At 40.4% G+C, this 22,852-nt stretch overlaps 2 protein-coding genes and 1 long non-coding RNA gene across 6 annotated transcripts in view; 2 read left to right on the top strand and 1 right to left on the bottom strand.

Annotated features, from left to right (window-relative positions):
• The window catches only part of Cox10 (Cytochrome c oxidase assembly factor 10), a 21,265-nt gene extending 19,221 nt beyond the window's left edge, over window positions 1–2,044 (top strand). For all 4 annotated transcript variants that reach the window (XM_076179040.1, XM_076179041.1, XM_076179042.1 and 1 more), the window contains exon 8: window positions 1,383–2,044. In XM_076179040.1, the coding sequence (XP_076035155.1) occupies window positions 1,383–1,522 (140 nt within the window). In that variant the 3' untranslated portion in view covers window positions 1,523–2,044. The remainder of the gene's footprint in view (window positions 1–1,382) is intronic.
• LOC143021491 (uncharacterized) lies at window positions 1,671–9,321 on the bottom strand. The gene is made up of 2 exons (XR_012965994.1): window positions 9,064–9,321; window positions 1,671–8,609 (listed from the first exon to the last, which is right to left on the bottom strand). It is a non-coding gene; the product is annotated as an uncharacterized LOC143021491 (long non-coding RNA).
• Window positions 9,322–15,628: 6,307 nt separating this feature from the next.
• LOC143021496 (uncharacterized) overlaps window positions 15,629–22,852 on the top strand; it is a 48,305-nt gene continuing 41,081 nt past the window's right edge. Inside the window, exon 1 of the mRNA XM_076179051.1 lies at window positions 15,629–15,754. Coding sequence (XP_076035166.1) covers window positions 15,715–15,754 — 40 coding nt within the window. The 5' untranslated portion in view covers window positions 15,629–15,714. The remainder of the gene's footprint in view (window positions 15,755–22,852) is intronic.

Raw genomic sequence — 22,852 nt, forward strand, 5'->3', positions numbered from 1 at the left:
ATTTGGCAAAAAACAGTTTTGTCTTCATTTCATTGCGTCGTCTGCTATTCGAAACATTCCGGCCCGTGCGCTTCGGGAAAGGCTCGGGGAATTCCGCGTTCGTGACGTCACAGTTGCCAAACAAACAATATTGTTATTCTGAATATCTAGACTTCGGAAAAGTGGTATGCGAGGCGCAATTAAAAGTGAATTTTCTGAATAAATTCTTCTGTAATAGGTAAAAACTTTATTTGTATGCTTTTAAAAAGTACTTTTTCGATGATTTTTAGTGAATGGTATATCTGTTGATATCTGACCTTTAAAGCTTTCTCACACACATCTCACCACAAAAATCTGATCCACGTAAACCCTACCTGTCCTAAACCCACACTGCTCCTCACCAATTACTCCTTCTGTTCCTCTCTTAATCCTCTCAATCAAGACCCTTCCATAAGCCTTCCCAACTACACTTAACAAACTGATCCCCCTGAAACTACTACACTCACATTTGTCCCCTTTCCCCTTGTAAAGTGGAACTATACAGGCACTCTTCCAGTCATTTGGCTCTCTACCCGCTCTCATCATCCTAACAACTGCCTTCACCTCATCTTTCCTTATTTCTCCTCCATTTTCCTCACTCATCACTATCATTTTCTTAGTGCTTCCCACTGCAGCTACCTTTCCTTCCCTATCTTCCTTCACACTTATTATTAGTAAAAGGTGTGTGGAAGGCAGAGGTGAAAGGAGTGAATATGAGGGGGCGACCAAGGATGAGATGGATGGATGGGGTAAAAGGGGCATTGGGAAAGAGGGGTATGTCAATTGAGGAAGAAAGGTGAAGACAGAAGATAAGAAGTGAATGAAGAATGTGTATGGATGATGCTGTGTTGCATGGAAGGAAGTGGGTGGGGGATGAGGGAGCATGTGTAAAGGATATTTTGATGCAGCCCAAAGATATTTCTCCCTATCTTCTCTTTTTTCTGCATGAGGGGTCACTGATTAAATGAAATGGCCTTGCTGTGGATGTACTGTCTTGCTACATTGCTTGTGACCCAGGGCAGTGGGCAAGATGCAGGGGTGATTCATCATCCAGGAGGAACCAAAAAAAGAAGAAAGGAGGGGTGGTGAATGGGAGTGGATGGGGATGAAATGGTAGGAGTGGATTTATGCCTTTGACTACCTCACTTGGAAGGAGGGAAAAAAGCCTTTGGTATATGTAAGTATGTGTATTGATTTTATTTTAAGATAGGAGGGAGGGTGGAGGGGAGGGGAATATGTAGGAAATGAAATGGGTGGGAGTGATTTCTATGCCTTTTTCTTTATGGCTACCCCCCGTGTAAGGGGGAAAAAGCCTTTGGTATATGTATGTATGTATTTTAATTTTCATTTTTTCCAACTTTCAGCTTGGAAATTCTACAAGGAAGGAGATAGCAAAACTTCAAGGAAACTCTTCATGTTCTCTCTAATACACCTACCTGCTCTCATGATGCTAATGATCATAAGCAAGAAACATAACCAAAAAGACAAGGAAACAAAGGAATGATGTATGATAAATTTAGGCTCTGGGTATGTCCATTTTTCAGAAACATGTCACAGTTCATTCTGAAATCTTTGAATCACCTATTTTTATATGTTATGCAGAAACTGTACAGTTCGTCATATTTGTCATGGTGGATTCATGCATCTATTAGTGTTTTGTTGTTTTTTAATCAAATAACAGGCCAAAATGAGAGTACTGAGTGTGTGTGTATATATATATATAGAAATTTTGTAGTTAAATTATCCATGGGAGAAGAGAACTACAATGTAAATCTGACACACTTAAGTGTGGAACCTTTTAAGTACACTTTCAAAATTAAGGGTAATTTGTAACTAAGTTACTGGTTGTATTGTCAGTTTAGGGAAATTTGGTCTCAATTTCTTTGCCTTCTCAATAAAAAGAAAAAAAAGTTTATTAATGACAACACAATCCATAATAAGAGTTCTTGTAAGAAAGTGTATGATATGTAAGAAAATGTTATTTATTCAATGTAAATAGACAACTGGAATACACAGCCAGTACCAACCAGAATTTTTATATACCTGTGATGATTGAGAGTACTGCATCAGTTTGACAAACGGAAAAGGAAGTTCAACATTCTGCTATAAAATATGTTTATTATTTTCTTTTTGTAACATTCATGAATACAAGGAAACCTTAACAAAATTTAGAAGACATACTGGGTAAGTAAAGCTAAATTCATTGTGGAAATACACCCCATGTCTGTTTCCAAATGTGCGCATGGACGGATTATTATAATTTGTTTCTTGTAAATTGAAAAAATACAACTGATTTGTGTACAAAAATGGAAAAATGTAATTACAAAACTAAACAAAATCATGATAAAATTTGTATACTATGAACACTAATGAACCAAGGCTTTACATAATAACACCAAACTGAACATCAGTTGGACAAACCCATGGCAAATATATTTATGATTAATCAAAGGAAACTGGCAAACATTAGTTTCTCCATCTGACTTGTAGCAGCTCATCAAGAGTGTATATAACTTCCATTATTGGAAGTGGGAACATTAACAGGTACCTGGAAGTGATCATCATACAAGATGGATGTCAAAGAATCATTGTCACCCATTTTCAAAACCTGTCTAAAATAATTTTAAGATGGAGGAGCCAACACTTGGTCTCTAGACAGGGCCTAGGATCTCTTGAACTTCAATAGCAAGTGAAGTCTAACTTCCCCCAGGTACTCTGTACCTTTCATGAATATTGTTTTGAGGGGAGGTTGACCATTAAGTGAAGTAGCCTTGCTGTGGATGTACTGTAATTTGCTGCATTGCTTTTGACCCAGGGCAGTGGGAGGGAGATAGGGAGACCTTTCACCCACAAGGACCTAAGATGAGAGGAAAGGGTAGTAGATGGGAGCGGAATGGGTGGGAGTAGGTATGTGCCTCTTGACTTGGCTACCTCCCTTATAAGGGGGAAGATCCCTTGGTGTAAAGGCAGATGGACAATGCTCTTTTCATCTCCCTACTACATTAAAAGGATAGCAGAATCTCAAGACTAAGGCAGGACACCTGAAGAGGAATCGACTGTTGCCCCACCACCTCCAAATAGTGATCTTTGGGCCCATTTGGTGGTTGCCATGAATGAGACAGTAACTGAAAATGACACTTGAGTCTTCCTGTCATGGGGTCAGGTCACTGTAAGTTGCTAGTCACAACCCACATAGGTAGTGGTGCAGCTCCAGTGGTCGTTCTGCAATGGGATTGGGGGACTAGTTCAGTAGTCCTCTTCAGGATCCACGCTCTTCACCCCTTATGGAAATTAATGAAAGACATCTCAAAAATAGTCCCTCTACCCCACAATAACAAAATTGAAGTCCCTCTTCTGCATTCCTGCCCTGACTCATGATACTTCCTTAACTGCTGTGAACAAAGTGAAGAGCCCTCCCCTCATGTTGAGAACAATGCAAGTTGTAACACAAGAGGAACTGCCCACCCTAGAGTGGTAAGTGCTGTTATAAATATTACTAAGACTTGCAACCAAGAATTATAACCCTAACCCCACTGACACTGCATTCTCAAACCCATCCAGCCCTACCAGGCAACAATAAGTGGACTATGATATGGGTTACCTATGATTTAATTACAAAAGCAAAGGAAGAGAGATTTGGAAATGATGATGATAATGATTTAGTTTAATATCATGAACTCCCCCCATCAGGAGGCAAGGATAGTGTCCCTAACAGAGGACTTTGTAGCATGGAATTTAATGAACCATGCCCTTGGCCCAACTTGCTGGTGTCAGGGTTTGAACTGTTGTCACCTTGACCTCCACCACAAGCAGCAATACTCTAACCTGCTTGGCCAATGAGCATCCATAGTTAGGAAATTTTGTCACCAAAAACATGTATCAAAAGGATCACTGGGGAAACTCGGTATCTATTAAAGAATATAAAAGTAGTTTTCCACTACACGAAGACATGATGAAGTTTATCCAAAACCTGATTTGCCCTAGACTGGAGCATACTGCTGTGGTGTGGTTGCCATATATGATATGATAAAAACAAGATGGCAAAAATTCAGACAGCAGGCACTAAAATACAGTAATTCCAACTCCTACTGATACATACTATTATGAGAGACTGGTTGTCAACATTATAAGTATGTTTAGAGCCATGATAGATGCTGACATACATGATAAAGAAGACCTCTTAGTGGGATTGGAAAAAAAAAAAATCCTTGTTGTCATCCCTCATTTCATGTGTGGAAAGGCACAATAAATACAAATGAAGATGACAGAAATCCTGAGCCCAGTCTGGAGACCAAATGTCAGCCCCTCAGGGCTGCACTTCCTAATGGAGGTGATGGGTTTTGAAAAGGGGACAGCTTAGTTGTCCATCTTGCATGATCACTTCACACAGGTACCTGTCACTGGCCCATGGTGGGGGGATTCCCTTAACTGAATAAAATCACATATCAGCAGACAAAAAAAAAATATTACCATTGTGGGTTGAATACAATGTTCACACATATCATGATTTCACATTTATTTTGGTTGGTACCACATTCTCTTTAAATTCTAGCTGAGACCAAAAACCTCTCGTTCCTAAGAGGGTTATAAAACTCAGTTTTGAAATAACATCATAAACTCTCTCTCAGACAAGGCTTGGATGGTGCTTCCTTGCAGAGGACTTCTTGAAGCAGGGAATTTAATGCAGAATGCCCTAACTAGAAACTCACTGCCTACAAAATTTATATAATGTAACCAGCCTACCAACAGGACTAATGCGTAGACTGCACATTGGCATATTACTATTGTACAGAAGACCAAAGAGGTGCACCAAATGTCACTTGAAGAGTAGTCTTAAATTGCAAAATCCAACTTCCTTTGACACATAAGTCAACTATACATAAACTGTCTCTAACACTATTATTCTTTAAGGCTTATACATACTATAAATATTAAAGCATAATGGTAATTCCACAGATATAGACTTTTCCTGAATGGTTATTTGTATTAATCACAATGACTACTTAATTACTTCACTTTTACACAAATTCAAACGCACTATTCTTTCTTGGAATTCTCCATAAATATACCAAAATGTCACACAGAAGAACTTGTTCTCTCAAACTAGTCTTGTATTTAAATGAAAACAGACTACTTCCTACTACTGGTCTGAAAGTTAAGAAAGTATCTACAATCATTACTTGAATGCGAGTCACAGATTTTAGTAATCACATTACAACTGTTTCCTAGTATACGAGATATGGAAAAGTACATGATACATTCAATCTGAAGTAGCTATCAGTGATTTTAACAATGGAAACTGAATCAAAATATTATGTAAACAATTATGACTATATCAAGTCTACAGTACTATCTAGATAAGATTTTCTATGTGGTAATATACAAAGATGAATGATACAACATTATTGCAATGAACTGATGGAAAGTAAATGTTAAATAAGACATAAAAATTGGAAAGAAATTGCAATACAATACTATTTTTTTTTTCTCCAATCATGGTGCCACATCATGTCAAGTTACCATGTGAACTGAAATTCAAGCCCAACAGCCATCAATGACTGCTACTTCCCCTGGCTGTCCAATTATATGAGACAAAGGTGATGGATTCATCCACAGCTATGCAACTCCCACCAGGGACCTCATTTTGTCAGAAGTGTGTGTGTGTGGAGGGGGTGGGGGTTACAATTAAACTACTCAAAAGCTCCATTAATACATTCCTCAATGATTTCCGATACTAGGGCATAGAACCAGCACCAAATATTCTGAGTCATTCTGAATTTGTTATCCAAGTTATGACAGCAATGATTTAGTCTTCACAGCATGTAGCTACTTTTGATCAAACATTAATTTCATAAACAGGAAACATGATCTAAGAATAGGAGGTGGTTGTCATAGTGTATTCTGTCTCCAATAACTGGGGAGACGTGACCCCTTATCTCCCACCTAAATGAGGTCCCTGATCCCTAACAGCTATTCTTTTCTTTTCTTGATACTATTCCAAACCTGAATGGCAAATTAAACCATGTACAGTTGGTGACACTGCTCTCTTACATCAGTATTGAAACAAATTCTACCAAAGTCTTGAAATATCAGAATAGCGCCAGTCAATGATAGTCTCATTAACAAATGTAAACAAGAGATTTTGCTCATTCAAAACAATACTTTGTAATCTACTATACATATACTGCTAGATACTCTTATGATGTCATAAATCAGAGAATGTCGCTTTAGTACTAGCTTCCCAACTAATTCATTCATGATACAGATTTTCTATTTCTGTTTTTCATTTAGTTCCTATTGAAAAAAATAATTAGTTCTATGATTTAGTGTTTCTCATAAATGAATAATTTCTCTTTCTGAAGAAAATAACTTACTATTTACAACTACAGAGAAAACTATGTATCAAAAGGGAAATAATATTTACAAAGTTTACAAAATTCTATTTACCAGGATAAATAATATCAATTTAATAATAACAAAAATCATGGCCTCAAGTTTCACAGAGTGGAAAACCTGCAGCCACACAGTGCTGGCAATGGTCCTTGGGCCCTCCCTCAAATCTCTGGGAAGAATCTTTGGACAGCTGTCTGTAACGCATTGGTGTAGGACTGTTTCATGTCACTGACTGAAAGTAGGAGGGTAATTGTTGCCAGTTAACAGCTCTGTGTGAGTGTAAAAGTGTAAGAAATACAGTTGAAGTGGACAGAGACTCTGGGTCCCATCCAGAGACCAACTCTCAGCCCCTCAGGACTGCTCCTCCTAATGGAGGTGAAGGGGGTTAATGGGTTTTAAAGACTGGCAACTCCATCTTACAGGACCACTACTAGCAGGTACCTGCCATTGGTCCCTCATATTAGCTATAACCCATAATTCTTGTTTGGCTCAACATGTGCAAAGACAAAAATTAATAACAAATAGGACATTAAGGATCACACTATACCCATACCTCACCATCTGTGGCATCATACTTTACTCTTTTGTATGGTGTAAATTATCCCTTATTTCTACTTGTGCATATTCCAGTTCCATTGAAATTTTTAATAGTTTAGTTGTCCATTTGAGCATTTGATAAGGCCTGTTTCTTAGTCATTTGATATTATGCATTTTATTTATATACATGAATTCCTTTGATTTGTACATGACAACACTGATATTTTCAATATATCTGAATTTTGTAGGTCCAATTCTTACATGGTGACTGAACCTTTCATGATTCAATTCTTCTGGCTGTCCTTTTCAAATGATAACTATTAACCTGAGTTTTGCTGACGGGAAACTTGCAATCCCATAGAGATTGGTGTCTTTGGGCCCTCCCATGGACCTCTCTGAAAAGAGGTTGTTTATCTTGTATTGGGATAGGACTGTTTCTCTGTCACCGGTTCACAATAGTAGATGAGAGGAATTCACTGGATGTCAGCTCTCCTTATGAGAAAAGGTGGAAGAAATACAGCTGAAGTTGATAGAGGGAAATCTTGAACCTAGTCATGAAACTGATTGCCTCCAGATGGAGGTCATTGTGTCACACATTATTAAGACAGGCAACAGGGAAACAAATCTCCATTATGTCTGTGTCACAGCCCATCACTTGCAAGTACCTGTCATTTTAAAATGCTGGGCAATATTATCTTACTAATATTCTTCATTTGAAAATATTTTTTTTAAATCATAAGTACTCTGTGGCTTAATATATAGCTTCTGTAGAAACCAGGCACCTTAAGTTTTAGATTTTTTTTCCCACCCAGTTTAATGTCACATAACATCTGTGGATAAGTGTATACTCAAATCATGTCATAAACAACTGCATTTTTTAGGTTTTTCAAAACGTAGGTCCATATTTTCAGGGATCAGATATCCATACAATACTTTAATATAATGTGAGTCATAGCATATATTTACATGGCAAATATACAAGAACTAGGACCCCACCTGTCAAGGTAAGTATGTATTCACAAAACATACAACACCATCACACACTTGTAAGACTGAACTTCTTGACTAGATATAAAAATAATTAGTTTATAATAACTAACACTGATCATATGAATGATCTAGTGACTCAACAATTCTGAATAACAGCAGTGGAAAGTTATGTCAAAATTCATCCACATAACTTTTATTTGACATATGCCCAAGAGCCAAAATTTTATCACTGACTCATGATATGCTAATAACATAGTGGCTACCACTTAATTCTTCTTCAGAACTTTGTTCTCTCTGACATAATGCTCTCATTCTTTGGAAGAGGTAAAACCAGCCTAAAACTGGAATAAGACACTTGTTAACTTTACTTGATGCTTGAGGCAATGTCAAATAAAAGAGTGTTGCAAACCCATGTGTATACAATAAGAACATAAGCAGTAGCACAAGAGGCAACGGCAAGTCTGCCACTAGATGTTCCCAAAATGATCTCCAGCTGAATGATGAGGTTGATTGGGAGGAATGGTATATGCGGGAGTGCTCCACTGAGAACAGAGTAAACTGATCAGCCACATCAAACAGGTAGTAGACGATAGCCAAAGACGAAGCAAGATAGAGTGCAAGACACAACCAAGCCACTCTTTGTCGTAGATTCATCTTCTTACAACTGCAAACTGATTGAATGGTTTTAAGCAACTTGTTTCCATTGAATAAGTCTATATGAACTTATACTAGAAAAATTATATCTTAATGTATATAATCTAACCTCCTCTGTATCAAAGAGACATTAATTCTAGAAGCCACCACATTATTCTTTTCAGCTGTGGCAATCCATGATGATAATTAGTAAGAGCGGTATATTGATAATCATATTATATTCATGATAATAATCATTATGATCAGATAATGTAATGAAAAACACCAGTAGTAGTAAGGGCTGAAAATAATTAAGACTTTAACTTAAAGGCATTATCCTGGTGTATTTCCAATGGTGGGTTCATAACAATATTATTCTACAATTGAATGAAAATCTAAATCCCCCTAAAAATATTTTAAAAATACCAAATAAATAACCTATCTTTTGAAAAGTGCACCACTTCTTACACAGCAAACATACTAATAACTCACCAATTAGAGTGAATTAATCTGAAACTTGGTCTCCCTTAATCTACATAATGACACGCAGAAGGTGTAGAATTATGGCAAAGAACCTCCCACAACTAAGCACACACATTACGTCCAATGCCACCAAACCTCGTTCTGCCTGTTTTCACTTTGTAAACAAAAGTGCATGTGCTGTCTATCACATCAAACATCGACATCACCAGTATCTGTCACTGATATATTACATAATCTGTTACGAGACTAGTTTTGAGACATAAGAATACTATGTGTAATATAAACCGCTAGAGTTTGTAATATTTTGTTATTTGTTTGCTATATTAAGAAATTGTTATTTGAATTTAATCCATTCTCTGCGTCCGTCAACCTCTCCCATCTTCCAGAACCCTTATCCACTGCAATAATATAATTTTCGTCTCAAGAAACTTCAACATAGAGGTAATCATATAAATTTATTTGTATATTTATTTAATGAAATTTAAAGTTCAACGCAAACAAAATGCATTCTCTGGTTACTGGTTTAAACAAAAATAACTTCTTATTTATAAATGACTGGAAAAAATTGCAAATGTAAAATCTAACACAAAAATGCATTTTTCTACAATTAGCAGAAATATCCTGTTTATCACTATCTTTTAAGGTTTTGCGGTGAATGACACTGGGAGCGGAGATCCTGGTTCGAATCCCATGGCGATCCAACCCTACATTCTACGAGGGGAGGACATCATTACCCAAGCTGATGACATTGGGTGCAGATTCCATTCAAAATCAAACACTACTCTTACATTCCCCATGCACTTCACTCCATACATAGCCTACCACGTTTCCAAACCGGAATAAGACATTGTGGCAAAGGTACACTAGTTGTAACACCCCTTTAGGTGGTGGACCATCAAAGCTGACTAACTAAACTAACTTTAAGGGAGTCTCTAGCCCTCTCTCAATTAAACAGAGAGTTTAGAGAGAACTCAGGTTGAGCGCCGTTTTTTTTTTTTTTTAAGAAAAATAATTACCCACTTATCCTTTGAACATCTGTTAAATATGGGCACCGATATGATATCAAGTGATATATCGTCAGTATGATAGTACATGAAAAGCGATGAGGTTGTAATAGCTTGATAACTTATTTCGATGCAAGAGAAAATTGCGGAAAAGACATAACAGATACATGAGACAGAAACTCCTTTCCAATGCTGGGTAAAATGTCCCCCTTTCCAAAGCTGTGTAAAATATCGCACACCCTCGAGTCAACACCAATGCAAGAAATTTTTTCCTTTTAGATTTATTGTATTCTTACATTTTACGTCCCAGGGAGATGTTTTACCAAGAGGATTAGCGAATTACATTTTTCACACAGAAATACACTATAATCTAGGACACTTGATTATTCTATCGTATGAATTTAACTTCACAATAAATTAACTGACCTTATTGATCTCGCAACTTAACGTGTACACTTGAACTGCTCTGCACATTCGACCGTTTTCATGTATTGCTACACAAGTGTCCATCACAGCAGACAGGGGGTGGGAAGCAATTTATCGTAGCAGCTGGTGTTTGCAGGGGATCGATTCCATGGTTTCAGCATATGAGCCTGGATCACTACCCGATTGGTCTACGAAGATACCTGGTCTTTTGCCTTGTATGAAATAATGTATAGGAGTGATTCAGTGCAATCTTGATCATTTGTACACCCTACACAAACTATCTATCTATTCACATGGCATTCATGTGATATTTGCAATAGAGAAAAATAATCATAACTTGCTCATAATCACTATCCTTAATAAAAAAAGATAAAGCACGTAATTATCACAGTTATCATATACCCTGTACATGTCACTGGATACTTCATTTGGATCATGACATATATGCTCCTCTGGTATTTTCCTTTTCCGGAAACATGGAAAGAATGAGTGAAGAAATGTCAGCAAAAGCTGTGTGGAAGGGAGAGGGGATGGAGTGAACCTGAGGAGCCGACCGAGGATGAGATGGATGAATAGGGAGTGTTGTGGTTAGGTTCGGACAAGCCAGGGAAATGAAACTAAGGCACACAAGATGTAACGTATACATTAATTAAATGTATACAGGACTAAGAGGCCCGGGGTGAGAGCCTACGAGTGTCGTGGGCTGGGAGCGAAGGGCCGCTTGAAGCTTGGAGATGTCGTGCCCGAGGCGACTTGCAAGGTAAGACCACCCGCTTGCGCGGGATCGGTTTTTGTGGGAGGGGAAGAATGTCTGTAAGAAAATGAAAAGATAATAGTGTATAAAAGAGGGCTATTGCCACCGGGCGATGCGAGCGATCAGGGGCTGTTGATGGTCGTGGCTCGAGAGAAATGGACTGGGAACTCGGACGGCGGCGCCGACGCCGGGACTACAATCACCAAAAGTTCAGAAAATGGTAGGAGGCGTAGTAGTAGAGAAAGGTGGAAAAACGGAAAAATCTTTAGTGAAAGGTAAACTGAAATTAGATGTACTAAAAGAGAGTTAGAAAGGAAACGAATTTTACTCGAAGAAAAAGTAAGTGTAGATGTTTGTGCGTGGGTCGTACCTATGTTTGTGAGAGGTGTATGTATCTTACGGGAAGTGAATAAAGTTCACTTCCTGCGTCTAGAGCGCGTTCCTGTTTAGCCCCAGGTAAGGCCTGAGCTGTTCCTGCTTTTCCCCAGGTTGGGTTTGAGAGTCTGTAGAGTTGATCCAGTGGCGGTGCGAAGGGGGGCAGGCGGGCGGGTGTTGTATTATCTTTCTCCTTCCAATCACAACTCTGAAAGCAGAGAATTACGTGATTGGGAATTGTGTGTAAATGTCAGAAGTGTAAACGCGCTCGACAGCATCAGCGAAGAGGCCAGCGTTAGGTTGCGGGCCAGTTGGACAGAGAGGCTTCCCAATTCCTCTCTGTCGACCAGCTGGCGATTAGATAAGGGTTCTGATTAAGAGTTGGGTTGGGCCTCTGCTAAGCCAGCGAGCAAGTGTGCGTGTGCCTCTTTTCTTCCAAGCACTACTTTGAAAACAGAGAATTGCGTGACTTGGGAAATGTGTGTATTTGTTTTGGTGTAAACCCGCCGGCCGACGTCAACGAAGAGGTCGGCCTGACCGGCAGCAGCAAAGGAGATATACCTCCTCGCCACCACCGGCCGGCGAAGATTGCTGGGCGCTTGTTGAGTGAGCTGGAGTGGAGAGACGTCCGACCTCTAGGAGCGCTGAAGAACTGCTTGTCTCGGAAAGACGCCGTCCTTTTAAAGGAGGCTGGCGGCTCAGCGAGGTCCCCGGAGAGCTTTCCCGAGTTTCTGATTGAATGCTGGCTGGGGCTGGCCGAGACGTCTTGCTAACTTCGGCGAATATATAGGCCTAGATCGAGTTGTGTGACAGCCACCCTTAATCGGCGGAGGCCGCTGGGACTCAATACAAACTTAAAAAAAAAAAAAAAAGTGTGACAGCCAGTCTGGTTTTGACCAGCGCCGCGTCACCACAATACTCATTCCTTTTTTTGGGAGCGAGCGCCGCGGAGGGTAGGGCGAGAGGCGAGTGATGTGGCAGAATCGGGCCGGCCTTTTTACCACCCGACCGGAACGGGTGATTGTGCCGTCAGATGGCACCTCTGGAGAAGACGGCCTGGATGATGGAGAAGGCGGCGGCAGCGTGCTGTAGGCATGGTCAATGTGTTCGCGAGCGGGGGCCTGGGTGAGCATGGAGCTGCGGAGATATACGGTTAGGTGAGAAGGGGAGAGTGAGTTCGGGGGGAATTTAGGGTATTGAGGGCTGGGGGAAACACTTGTGATGGGGTGCAGGGTTGGCCTGGGTGAGGGAGGAGACGGGTGTGGCGTACTGTAGGCGTGGTCGATGTCTGGCGAGGATCCTGACTGAACTTGGCGCTGTGGGTTTGGGTGATAAGGTGGGAAGGGTTGGCCTGAAGAGACGAGTGGTCCCGGGGCAGGGGTAGGGTCTTGGGGTTCGGGGGGAACACTCGATATGGGGTGCAGAGGTTGCATAGATTGAAGTTACCCAGTGGTGGGGATGGGGTCAGGACCATGTCGTAAGAGGAATTGGAGGGAGTGGGGAGGGTTGGTAGGGGAAGAAGATGTTTGGATGTAATGCACAATGTTGTGGGGGCGGGTAGTGGTGGACTTGCATGGAGACGTCAGCAGGGGGAAATCTTGCATGATGCGTGTGTATTCCTCCAGCCGGCTGAAGGGAAGATACTTTAGGAGAAGTGGCGTTGGTGGTAGTTCCTGGTATGCGTCTTATTGCATGGTACAAACAGTTATCCTTGGTGCTGACTGCCATTTTGTAGTATTGTAGGAAGTTGTAGCCAAGAATGGGTTGACGCACATCTGCGATAACAAAGGTCCAAGGGAACTTGCCATTCTGGAGGTCGAGGACGCTGTAGTGGCTGCCGTACGTGGCCATGAGTGTACCGTTGGCTGCAAGCGGTCCGTACGACGGAAGGCCTGTACCTTGGATCGGTTCTTCTGTCGAAGGCCTGATGCTGACAGCAGAGCCCGTATCTACCAGGAAGGATAGTCCAGTATGGCTATCACGCACTGAGAGGAAGTTGTGGGCATGGTTAGCGGGGGTGGGAGTGCTTACCGACCCCCGCGTCTGGAGTTTCCCGGGCCAGCTGCAAGGTTGTGTACACTTGAGCGCCTTGTTGCCGAAACGGGTATGATACAAGCAGGGGACACTATCCTGTCCCGGGACAGTGCTTCGTGGTATTTGATGGCGTTCCTTCTCGTCCAAAAACCGACTCAGCAATTTCTTCATGTCGGTGATTTCCTGCCGTAGCTGCTGCACACTTTGATCCTTGGCATTGTACGATAAAAGAGTGGTTTTGCTCACTGCACTAATGTCTGAGGAGCAGCTGGTTAGGGGGTTGTAACCCTGAATCCCGCGATCACTAGCACCTGGGTTCTCACTGCACACTTCACTTATATTATTTATCGCATCATCACTGTATACGATGCTCCTCGCAGAAAGCGTGGCCTGTGTCGTAGCTTGTAAGGACCTATGGCGATGGAGCAGTAGGCATCGTCGTCCGTGTCGACAGCTAGGGCTTCCAGATTCTGGAGGGCATCCGGCATCTTGGCGAGGTGTAACGACTGGAGAAGTTTCTTGGGCAACTTCACCTTTGCCCGTGCATTAAGAGTGGTAATTCTCCTGAAGAGTTGTGATTGTCGGTCGTCTCCGAGTTCGCTGTGCTGGATTTCCTTGTACAGCTCGTTATCGGGCCTGGCGTAGTGTTTCCTCAAGGCAGTCTTGAGGGCTGCACACTTGTTTTCCTCCGGTGGTGAACTGACGACGTCACGGACGAGAGCAATGACGTCCGTCGGTAGTGCGGCAATGTACGCTTCGAAGGCTTGCTGGACCGGGACGTCGTTCAAGTGGCTAAGTATGCCTTGGCGTGAATTAGCCAGCTCTCCTAGTTATGGGAGAAACTGGGAGGTTTAACCTGTAAGCCTGCCATCTTCCTGGTTGTCCTTACTCGGGGTCATCACTTTGTCATGGTTAGATTCGGACAAGCCAAGGAAATGGGACTCACAATAACACTAACACTAAGATTTAATGGTTACTAGGCTCGTAGGTCACGGACGAGGGCTCGTAGAGGGAAGGTCCGGAGTGAGGTCCTCATCAAGTGTCGTGGGCTGGTGCAAAGAGCCTTCCCTCTACAAGCCTTCATCCGTGACCTCCGAGCCTAGTAACCATTAAATCTTAGGCAGACAACACACGGAGCGTCTTTGTGACGTGCGTCATTTATGACGACCGTCGAAAAAGACGCTCGTTTTTAGATAACTATACTCGCAAACGTTGTCCTACACACGCAGCGTTAAAATAACGGTCGTCATTATGGCGTCTGAGCGTTGCGCGTCATCCTGCTAATTTCAATAACTATACTCGCAAACATTGTCCTACACACACAACGTTAAAATGACGGTCGTCATTATGGCGCCTGAGCGTTGCGCGTCAAATTAGCAGGATGACGCGCAACGCTAGGCGCCATAATGACGACCGTCATTTTAACGCTGCGTGTGTAGGACAACGTTTGCGAGTATAGTTATCTAAAAACGAGCGTCTTTTTCGACGGTCGTCATAAATGACGCACGTCACAAAGGCTGCCTAGTGTTAGTGTTATTGTGAGTCTCATTTCCCTGGCTTGTCCGAACCTAACCACGACACTAGCCTCTCAATCAGAAGTATGATTTGTAATATAAATTATTATAATTACTTAAACAATGGAGATAAATTTCTTCTACAATAGTATACAATTGTGAAAATCATTGAGTTCTTATATGATACATTCAAACCAAGACTAAGTAATTACTATACACATTACAGTATATCGAAAAATATAAAGGTTGGTCATTCTTGCTGTTTATAGCGAAAACTTACTCTTAGTACATGTTAAATTTTTAAATATCTAAGAATCAATATAATTTTAACATATTTGAATTTGAAAAAAATATTATCTGATTAGTTTCTGTAAAATATAGCTCAAGGATAAAACTGGAAGTCAGCCATGCCTAATAGATGAATTTCTTACTCATCTAGCTACTTATCTTTAGAGCGCTGAGAACTCATTGATGTAAACAAACGGAATCATTCAAAAGGTTGCATAGTTCGGATAGTTGACTCACGAACTGTTATAAACTAGCAAACGACGCGATGAACAGGGAATTAGTACTGGTCCTAGGCATATATGAAGGTATTTATAGAAGTTTACAGAGTGGTAGACTTTGTATGTCTCCTTTTGTAGTACGCAAAAGGTTGACCTTTTCCGTAGTTTTCTGCCATTTCTTCAACTGTCATCGTTTCACTGACAGATCAACTCATCTTTTATGTTCGGCTAAGTCAGTGCGTAAATGATCGCCATAATATATGTTTGGCGAATAATTGGTGATTAAGGTGATTGCATGGTAATTACACTTTATGTGTAATGTTGAGTAATGTACTATTATGATTATCATTTATGTATTTGTCAGGAGTAAATATGCCTGATTTATATTTTAGTTCAAAGAAGTTACACAGAAAAATTGCCACTTGAGGCAGAATTTATCAATTGTCCCAGTAGGGTTAATATGATTGTAGTAATATTATCTTTGAAATCCAGTTAGAAGAATTGTCAAACGAATTGTCAGACAAATGGAAGACACATTTGTTGAAGCAAAGGTGTCATTGGTATTACCCAGCTTAATAATCAAGTGTTTTCATTTGTTATTCTTTAAAGGATAAATACAGACCATATGTTCTACTTTGGATAAATGTAAATCACATCTAGAATTTTTTTTTTTCAATATGCTCCATTAACTGAAGATACTCCGCCCCAACATCCATCATCTGCAAAAAACTTGTTGCCAGCACCATCTGTTGATGACGTATCACATATGTCATTGAGTTGTTGACCATGAAGGAACCAACATAAACAGAATATTTCTTGGAGATCGAGTGAAAATTCTTCTAATTTGAGTGAAAATAACTGATCAGAATCAGTTGATCTCACAAGGGATGACCTTGAAGATCAGGAGATCATACCTGGGTTGCGAGGGTATATGGTTTAACCCATATATAGGGAGATTAGTGATGCGAGTTACTCCAGTTCAGACTCTGAACATGGTGATGGCAATGACCAAAACAACAGAAAAAATGATGTGCTGTTGGCCAAATGGATGCACACAACTTCGTGGTTCCTACCTTTTATTGTTTTTAATGTCCAAGGCTCTTTATTCAGTGTGGGAGAACCTTATGATTTAGTAAAACTTGGATAACAGTGACCCTGGCAACCATGTTTATTTACATTCTTCTCATAGTGATACATATATCATGTAGGCCTAGCATACATGTACATCATGCAATAGGCATAGGCCTAGCCAAATTAATGTTGACCCTCTGGAACACCATGATACAGCCACTCTTAGATTACTGTAGCCAGCTGTGGTCCCCTCACAAAAGGGGAGAAATTCAGCAGCTGGAGGCTGTCCAACGGTCTTACACCAGGCAAATCAGAGGAATGCAGGATTTAAACTACTGGGAACATCTCAAAAAGTTGGGACTCTACTCCCAACAATGAAGAAGAGACTGGTATTGAGCCATCAACATGTGGAAGGTGATTGAAGGAAAGGTACCTAATCCAGCACCCCATTCCCTGCAGCCTTACAGCACTGAAAGATCAGGGAGGAAAATAACAAGAAAAACCATACCAACTAGAGCTCCTGAAAGGATCAAAACCCTGCTAGTGAACAGCCTGAGCCATGAGGGTCCAAAGATTTTCATTGCCCTCCCGAGGGCTATAAGAGATATCACCAACTGTACAGTAGACAGACTCAGGCTGGACTGGATAAGTTCCTTTCAACAGTACCTGATGAACCACCTATACCAGGCTACACTGCCGAATGCCGGTCAACAAACACCTTGAATGCCAGGAATGGTAACAGTGATGGATCACCGTGGCTGTGAAGAGGTCTTCTAGACATCTCTAAGTAAATCCAAGTAAGTAAATCCAAGTAATGACATACATGTGCATAGCCATGAACATGTACTTGTACTTGGACCCAAGTACAGATTTTCATGTACTTGTAGTTTGAAAATTCAATGGTACTTGTAGGCTTACTTGTACTTGTACTTAGATCCAAAGTACTTGAAAAATACCAAGTACATTTAAGTACAAATAAGTACATTGTATTTAATCAAAACTTATGTACTGTATACAGATTGTAGCAAACTTTGTGATTTGGTTAATACACATATCTGCTATTTTTAGTCATAAAACTACCAGGTATATTATTCATATAGAACATGGGAGAAGGTTTAATGCCCTGATACTTACCTATACATTCTGCATCAAATTTAGTTTTATTACTGATATGAGAAATATATGGATAGCCTTTTGCATTTGCAGCATAGGGAATATTATTTATTGAATTTATTCATAAAGTATATGTTCTTGTTTTGCAATTCTGTGATAAAAGCAGTGATGTGCTAAAATAAAGGTAAAATTTCCATTTACTTTTCTATATCGAATCCCACTTTTTAACAGTGTACTCATCAATGCGTATAAACGAAAACTACTAACTTTCATGACAGGGATTTATTTGGTATTATTTTAGATATATTGCACACCTGTGCAATATAGTTACAGAAAATTCGATATTAGTTTTTTAAATTAGAATACATAAATGTGATATATGTTTTTCTTGGTGGGAATCAATGATAAAAACCCTTGCTAAAAGCAAATACACTACTGAATGGAGCTGCAACAATAGGTTCAAGACATCATGTCTATCCAGTCCCATCATTGTCAGTTTGATGATGGCATTGACATCGTGTACCGGATATTCGCCCACTCCATGTGACATCACCATACTACATATTTTTGTAACAGTGCTATAGAGCTCAGCTTCATGCTTTTCTTCAAGATATGAAACTCCTCTACATCCCCGCGGTCTGATTGAATGCCAAAATGGGTTGTCAACATTCCTGACAATGATGACAATCCTGAATTACAGGTACTGCATTACCAAATGCATCTCAAGCAGTCACTGTGGCTCTGTTTGTTAGTGTATCGCTTTTAGCAACATTTTCTATTATTGATTTCCACTAGAAAAAATGTATATTATATTGATGTATTATAATTTATAAAATAAATATTTCATTTTCTATTGCTATAATCACATAGGTGTGCACTTCTAAAAATTTACCATTTATTTTATCACATCACATTGACCATTTAGACATGGTCAAAATGGGGGGAAATCGAGAACATTATAATTCACTGTACAGTTATATATATGTCATCAAGATGGTGACTACTATTCCCAACTTTTGTAGCAGACAACTTGTTTTGGTGAAATAAAAAAGCTAATAAAAATGTAAGAAAATTCCATGATGACAGAAAAACAAATTTAATTTATTTAGATATAATCTAAAAGTCAATTAGGAAAATTTGAGTATGAAAATTGTGATGTGCTTATCCTTTAAAAAGTTGTTTTAGTTGCATCCTCAATATAAAGTCAAAAGAGAAGTTTTACTAGAGCTAGGCGCATTCTGCTTTAGTTTGGGAGCACTAACCACAGTCAAACTAAAGTGGAATGCACCAAGGAACATGCCCAGTTCTGAGTTTTAGCTACTTGTATATCTATGATGTATTATTTTCTTCATTTTACTCTAGAATATGACACAGATTTTGTTTTTATCATAGGGTTAGGGATATATGATGTATTTAACCACTTCAGTTCAACTTGAATTCTCATGCACAGCATTGGCTACCATAAGTAATTTCCATCACACTACTTACATTTTAGAATATAAAGTCATTGCTATATTACTTGTTCTCTTTTACTCTGAGTTATAATAAACACAGAAAACATGGTCAAACCAGTTCACAGAATGTGGGGGTAACTCATGTACAACTACAAAACAATATTTATATAATCAAGATGCCGACACCAGCATCCTCATGTACCCACTCATGCCTCATGATGCCTATGTAGGCATCATCATACCGAAGTGGTCAATTATATAGTTATGCATTGTAACCTGTACAGCTTAGATAGATATGAAAGGGACCAATAACAGGTATCAGCAAGCAGTTTTCCTATAAGACAGTATTCATGGGAATTGTCTCCCTATCATTCATCTTGAAAACTTGTCAATATCATTATCTCCATCTAGAGATGTAGCCTTAGCAAGTTGATACTCAGTCTTTGGATCAGGACCATGATATCTCATTCTCTTAACCTGAAGTATATTTCCTTCTCCTTTTTTATGTGAGAGTTCACAGCTGGCAACTGGTTCCAGTCCAATCCATTCGTATCCGCACAGGCAACAATTCAACACTAACAATAGTTAACATGTACATTGGCCCCCGGGCAGCCCCCACAGGTCCAGACACCTTCAGACCTCAACTCAGCCAACTAACCTCAAACCCCAACCAGATCATGGGTGGTGACTTCAACGCCAAGTCGTCTGCCTGGTTTGTCGACAACCCCGACACAGACAGAGGGCTTGATATACAGACTCAACTCGACTCATTGACTATCATGAACAACACGCATAATCATACACATATCCCATACCAAGCCCTCTACACTCCTCCTCTCCTGATATCACCTTTTGCTCCCCCTGCCTAACCCCAACAACATCATGGAGAGTGGTCGGAGCCCTTGGTTCTGACCACCTTCCAATCATCATCACCACCAAAACAAGATGCACCCCAGCTGGCCACAGACACACTTACACCAATTACAAGAGAGCTAACTGGGAAGCCTTTAATGAAGAGACAGAACAACATTTTGAAACACTTAACAGTACACCAATCACAAACATAAACAATGCTGTGCACGCTTTTAATACAATCATACAAAACGCAGACAAGAGATACATCCCTAGAGGCAAACAGAAAATCACACAACCCCAACTTCACACCAGAAAATCCAAGGCCTCATCAGACAACGTGACACACTTAAACACGATATACCCCCACACCTATCCCTCAAAACATAGCAGACCAAATACAAACACTAAACACTGTGATTGCCAATAAAATACATGAACAAAAAACACAAATTGGCAAAAACTTTATCAATACACTTGATCACAAAACAAACACCAGCAAATTGTACAAAACACTCAACAGCATCACACTATCCAACACTAACACTACACGCTCTCACGCAGCAATAATCACAACAACAGATAATCTACCCTCAAACAGACAACAAGCAAACGCACTCATACGTCATTTTGCACAGACGAGCCATCTTACATCTCACACCCTGACGACCGACGCACCATTCGACGTAAGAAAGACTTTCCCACAGACTCAGACTATACACCCTTCATAGACAGTCAGACAAAACTCATAATGCATAGTCTCAAGCACTCATCTGCCTGTGGCCCTGATAACATAAGCAACATCCACCTAAAATACATTGGACCACAAGGTATACACGCATTCATAAACATTGCAAAGTACAGCTATTCACACAACACTATACCCGACATTTGGGAGCATGGGAAAATAATCACCATCCCAAAAACCAATAGATACCCAACAATCCCAACATCGCACCGCCCAATCACACTTCTCTGCACCCCCCCAAAGTCATTGAACGCCTCATACTTAAACTTGTCACACCATATATTCCCCCTTGCTGACTCACAACACGGTTTTAGGCCACTACACTCCACAAACACTCTTCTGACAAACCTCACACAAAGAATTTTTTGATGGCATCAATTCAGATAGGCCCCACCACAGAACACTTCTTATAACATTGGACATTAGTAAAGCTTTTGATGCTATCCCCCGCCACAACCTAACAAATAAAATATATAACACAGACATGCACAATAACACCAAAAGATGGCTGGCCAATTATCTGGCAGGCAGGAATGCTCATGTGTCATATAATGGCCAATCATCGCACATCAGAAACATTAAGAACGGAGTACCGCAGGGCTCAGTTCTATCCCCCACATTATTTAATTCTATACATGCATGACTTACCCACGCCAGACACCTCAGAAATACAAATCTCTTCTTACGCAGACGACATAACAATCACATGCACACATCGTAACACAGACAAAGCTGCAGAAATAATCAGCCTTACCTTGACACACTCAACACACATGGTTCATCACAAACAGACTCAAAATAGCTCCAACCAAATCTACAGCAACACTTCTCACCAACTGGACAAAAGAACACAAATACATACCTCATCTCTACATCAACAACACTCTAATACCACACACAAACACACCGAAAATTCTTGGTGTAACATACGATACATCCATGTACTTTCAAACAACACCTCACAAACATAAAAAACAAATGCAACACCTAGACTTAACGCACTTAAGTCAATCACTGGAACAACATTTGGACAAAACAAAGAAAACTAATATAACAATATACAAACAATGTATACGCTCAGTGATGAATTATGCGAGTCCTGCATGGGCTCCTAATCTCAGTGAGACACACCACAACACCCTTCAAATCATACAAAACAAAGCCCTAAAAACAATTACAGGCTGCACAAATACATCACCTAACAGACCATTTACACCATGAAACAAAAGTCCTCAAAGTCAAGGAACACCTCGACATGAGAGGCACACAAACACTTGCTGCAGCCACCACAAACACATCACACCCGTTAACACTACATAGCAGAACACCCACACACACCAAGAAACATTAAAACTACACCCAAAGACCTTTATTACACAAAGATACTCTCTTCTCTTCCTCCACAACCACCAAATACCAGCCTCCGGAAACATATTCATAATCATATCACTCACCGCTCTCCATTAACACACTGAAAGACAACACACTGCTGCATGCCAGACCCCCTGATATCCACCCTTCTGAATCCTCTCTCCCACGTAAGGACAGAGTCCACTTGGCCAGACTGCGATGCGGTCACCACCCAGCACTTCTAAGCTACCAGAGGAGGCTGGACGACCGTGTTGTGAACAGCTGCCCAGGATGTAACACTTCACCCCCATACCATACAACACATAATGGAAGACTGCATTATACACAATCATGCACGCAAACAACACAACATACACTCTATAAAGGATTTGTGGGAAAACCCAGTCTCGGCTGTGGCCTTCCTTGGGGAGACGGGACTGCTCGGACAGACAGTCTAGGGAACGACAACAACAACAACAACAACAACTCCTGTAACTAGGAGCTGGTGATAGAAAAGAACCTGCATTAATACACCACTGACAAGAGTCTAGTGTCTTCCCAGTTTGATAATGATAATACAGAGGAGGGACTGAAGGA

The sequence above is a fragment of the Oratosquilla oratoria genome, chromosome 42 (assembly GCF_046742065.1).
Source record: "Oratosquilla oratoria isolate Oo_2021 chromosome 42, ASM4674206v1, whole genome shotgun sequence".
Classification (NCBI taxonomy): Eukaryota; Metazoa; Arthropoda; class Malacostraca; order Stomatopoda; family Squillidae; genus Oratosquilla; species Oratosquilla oratoria.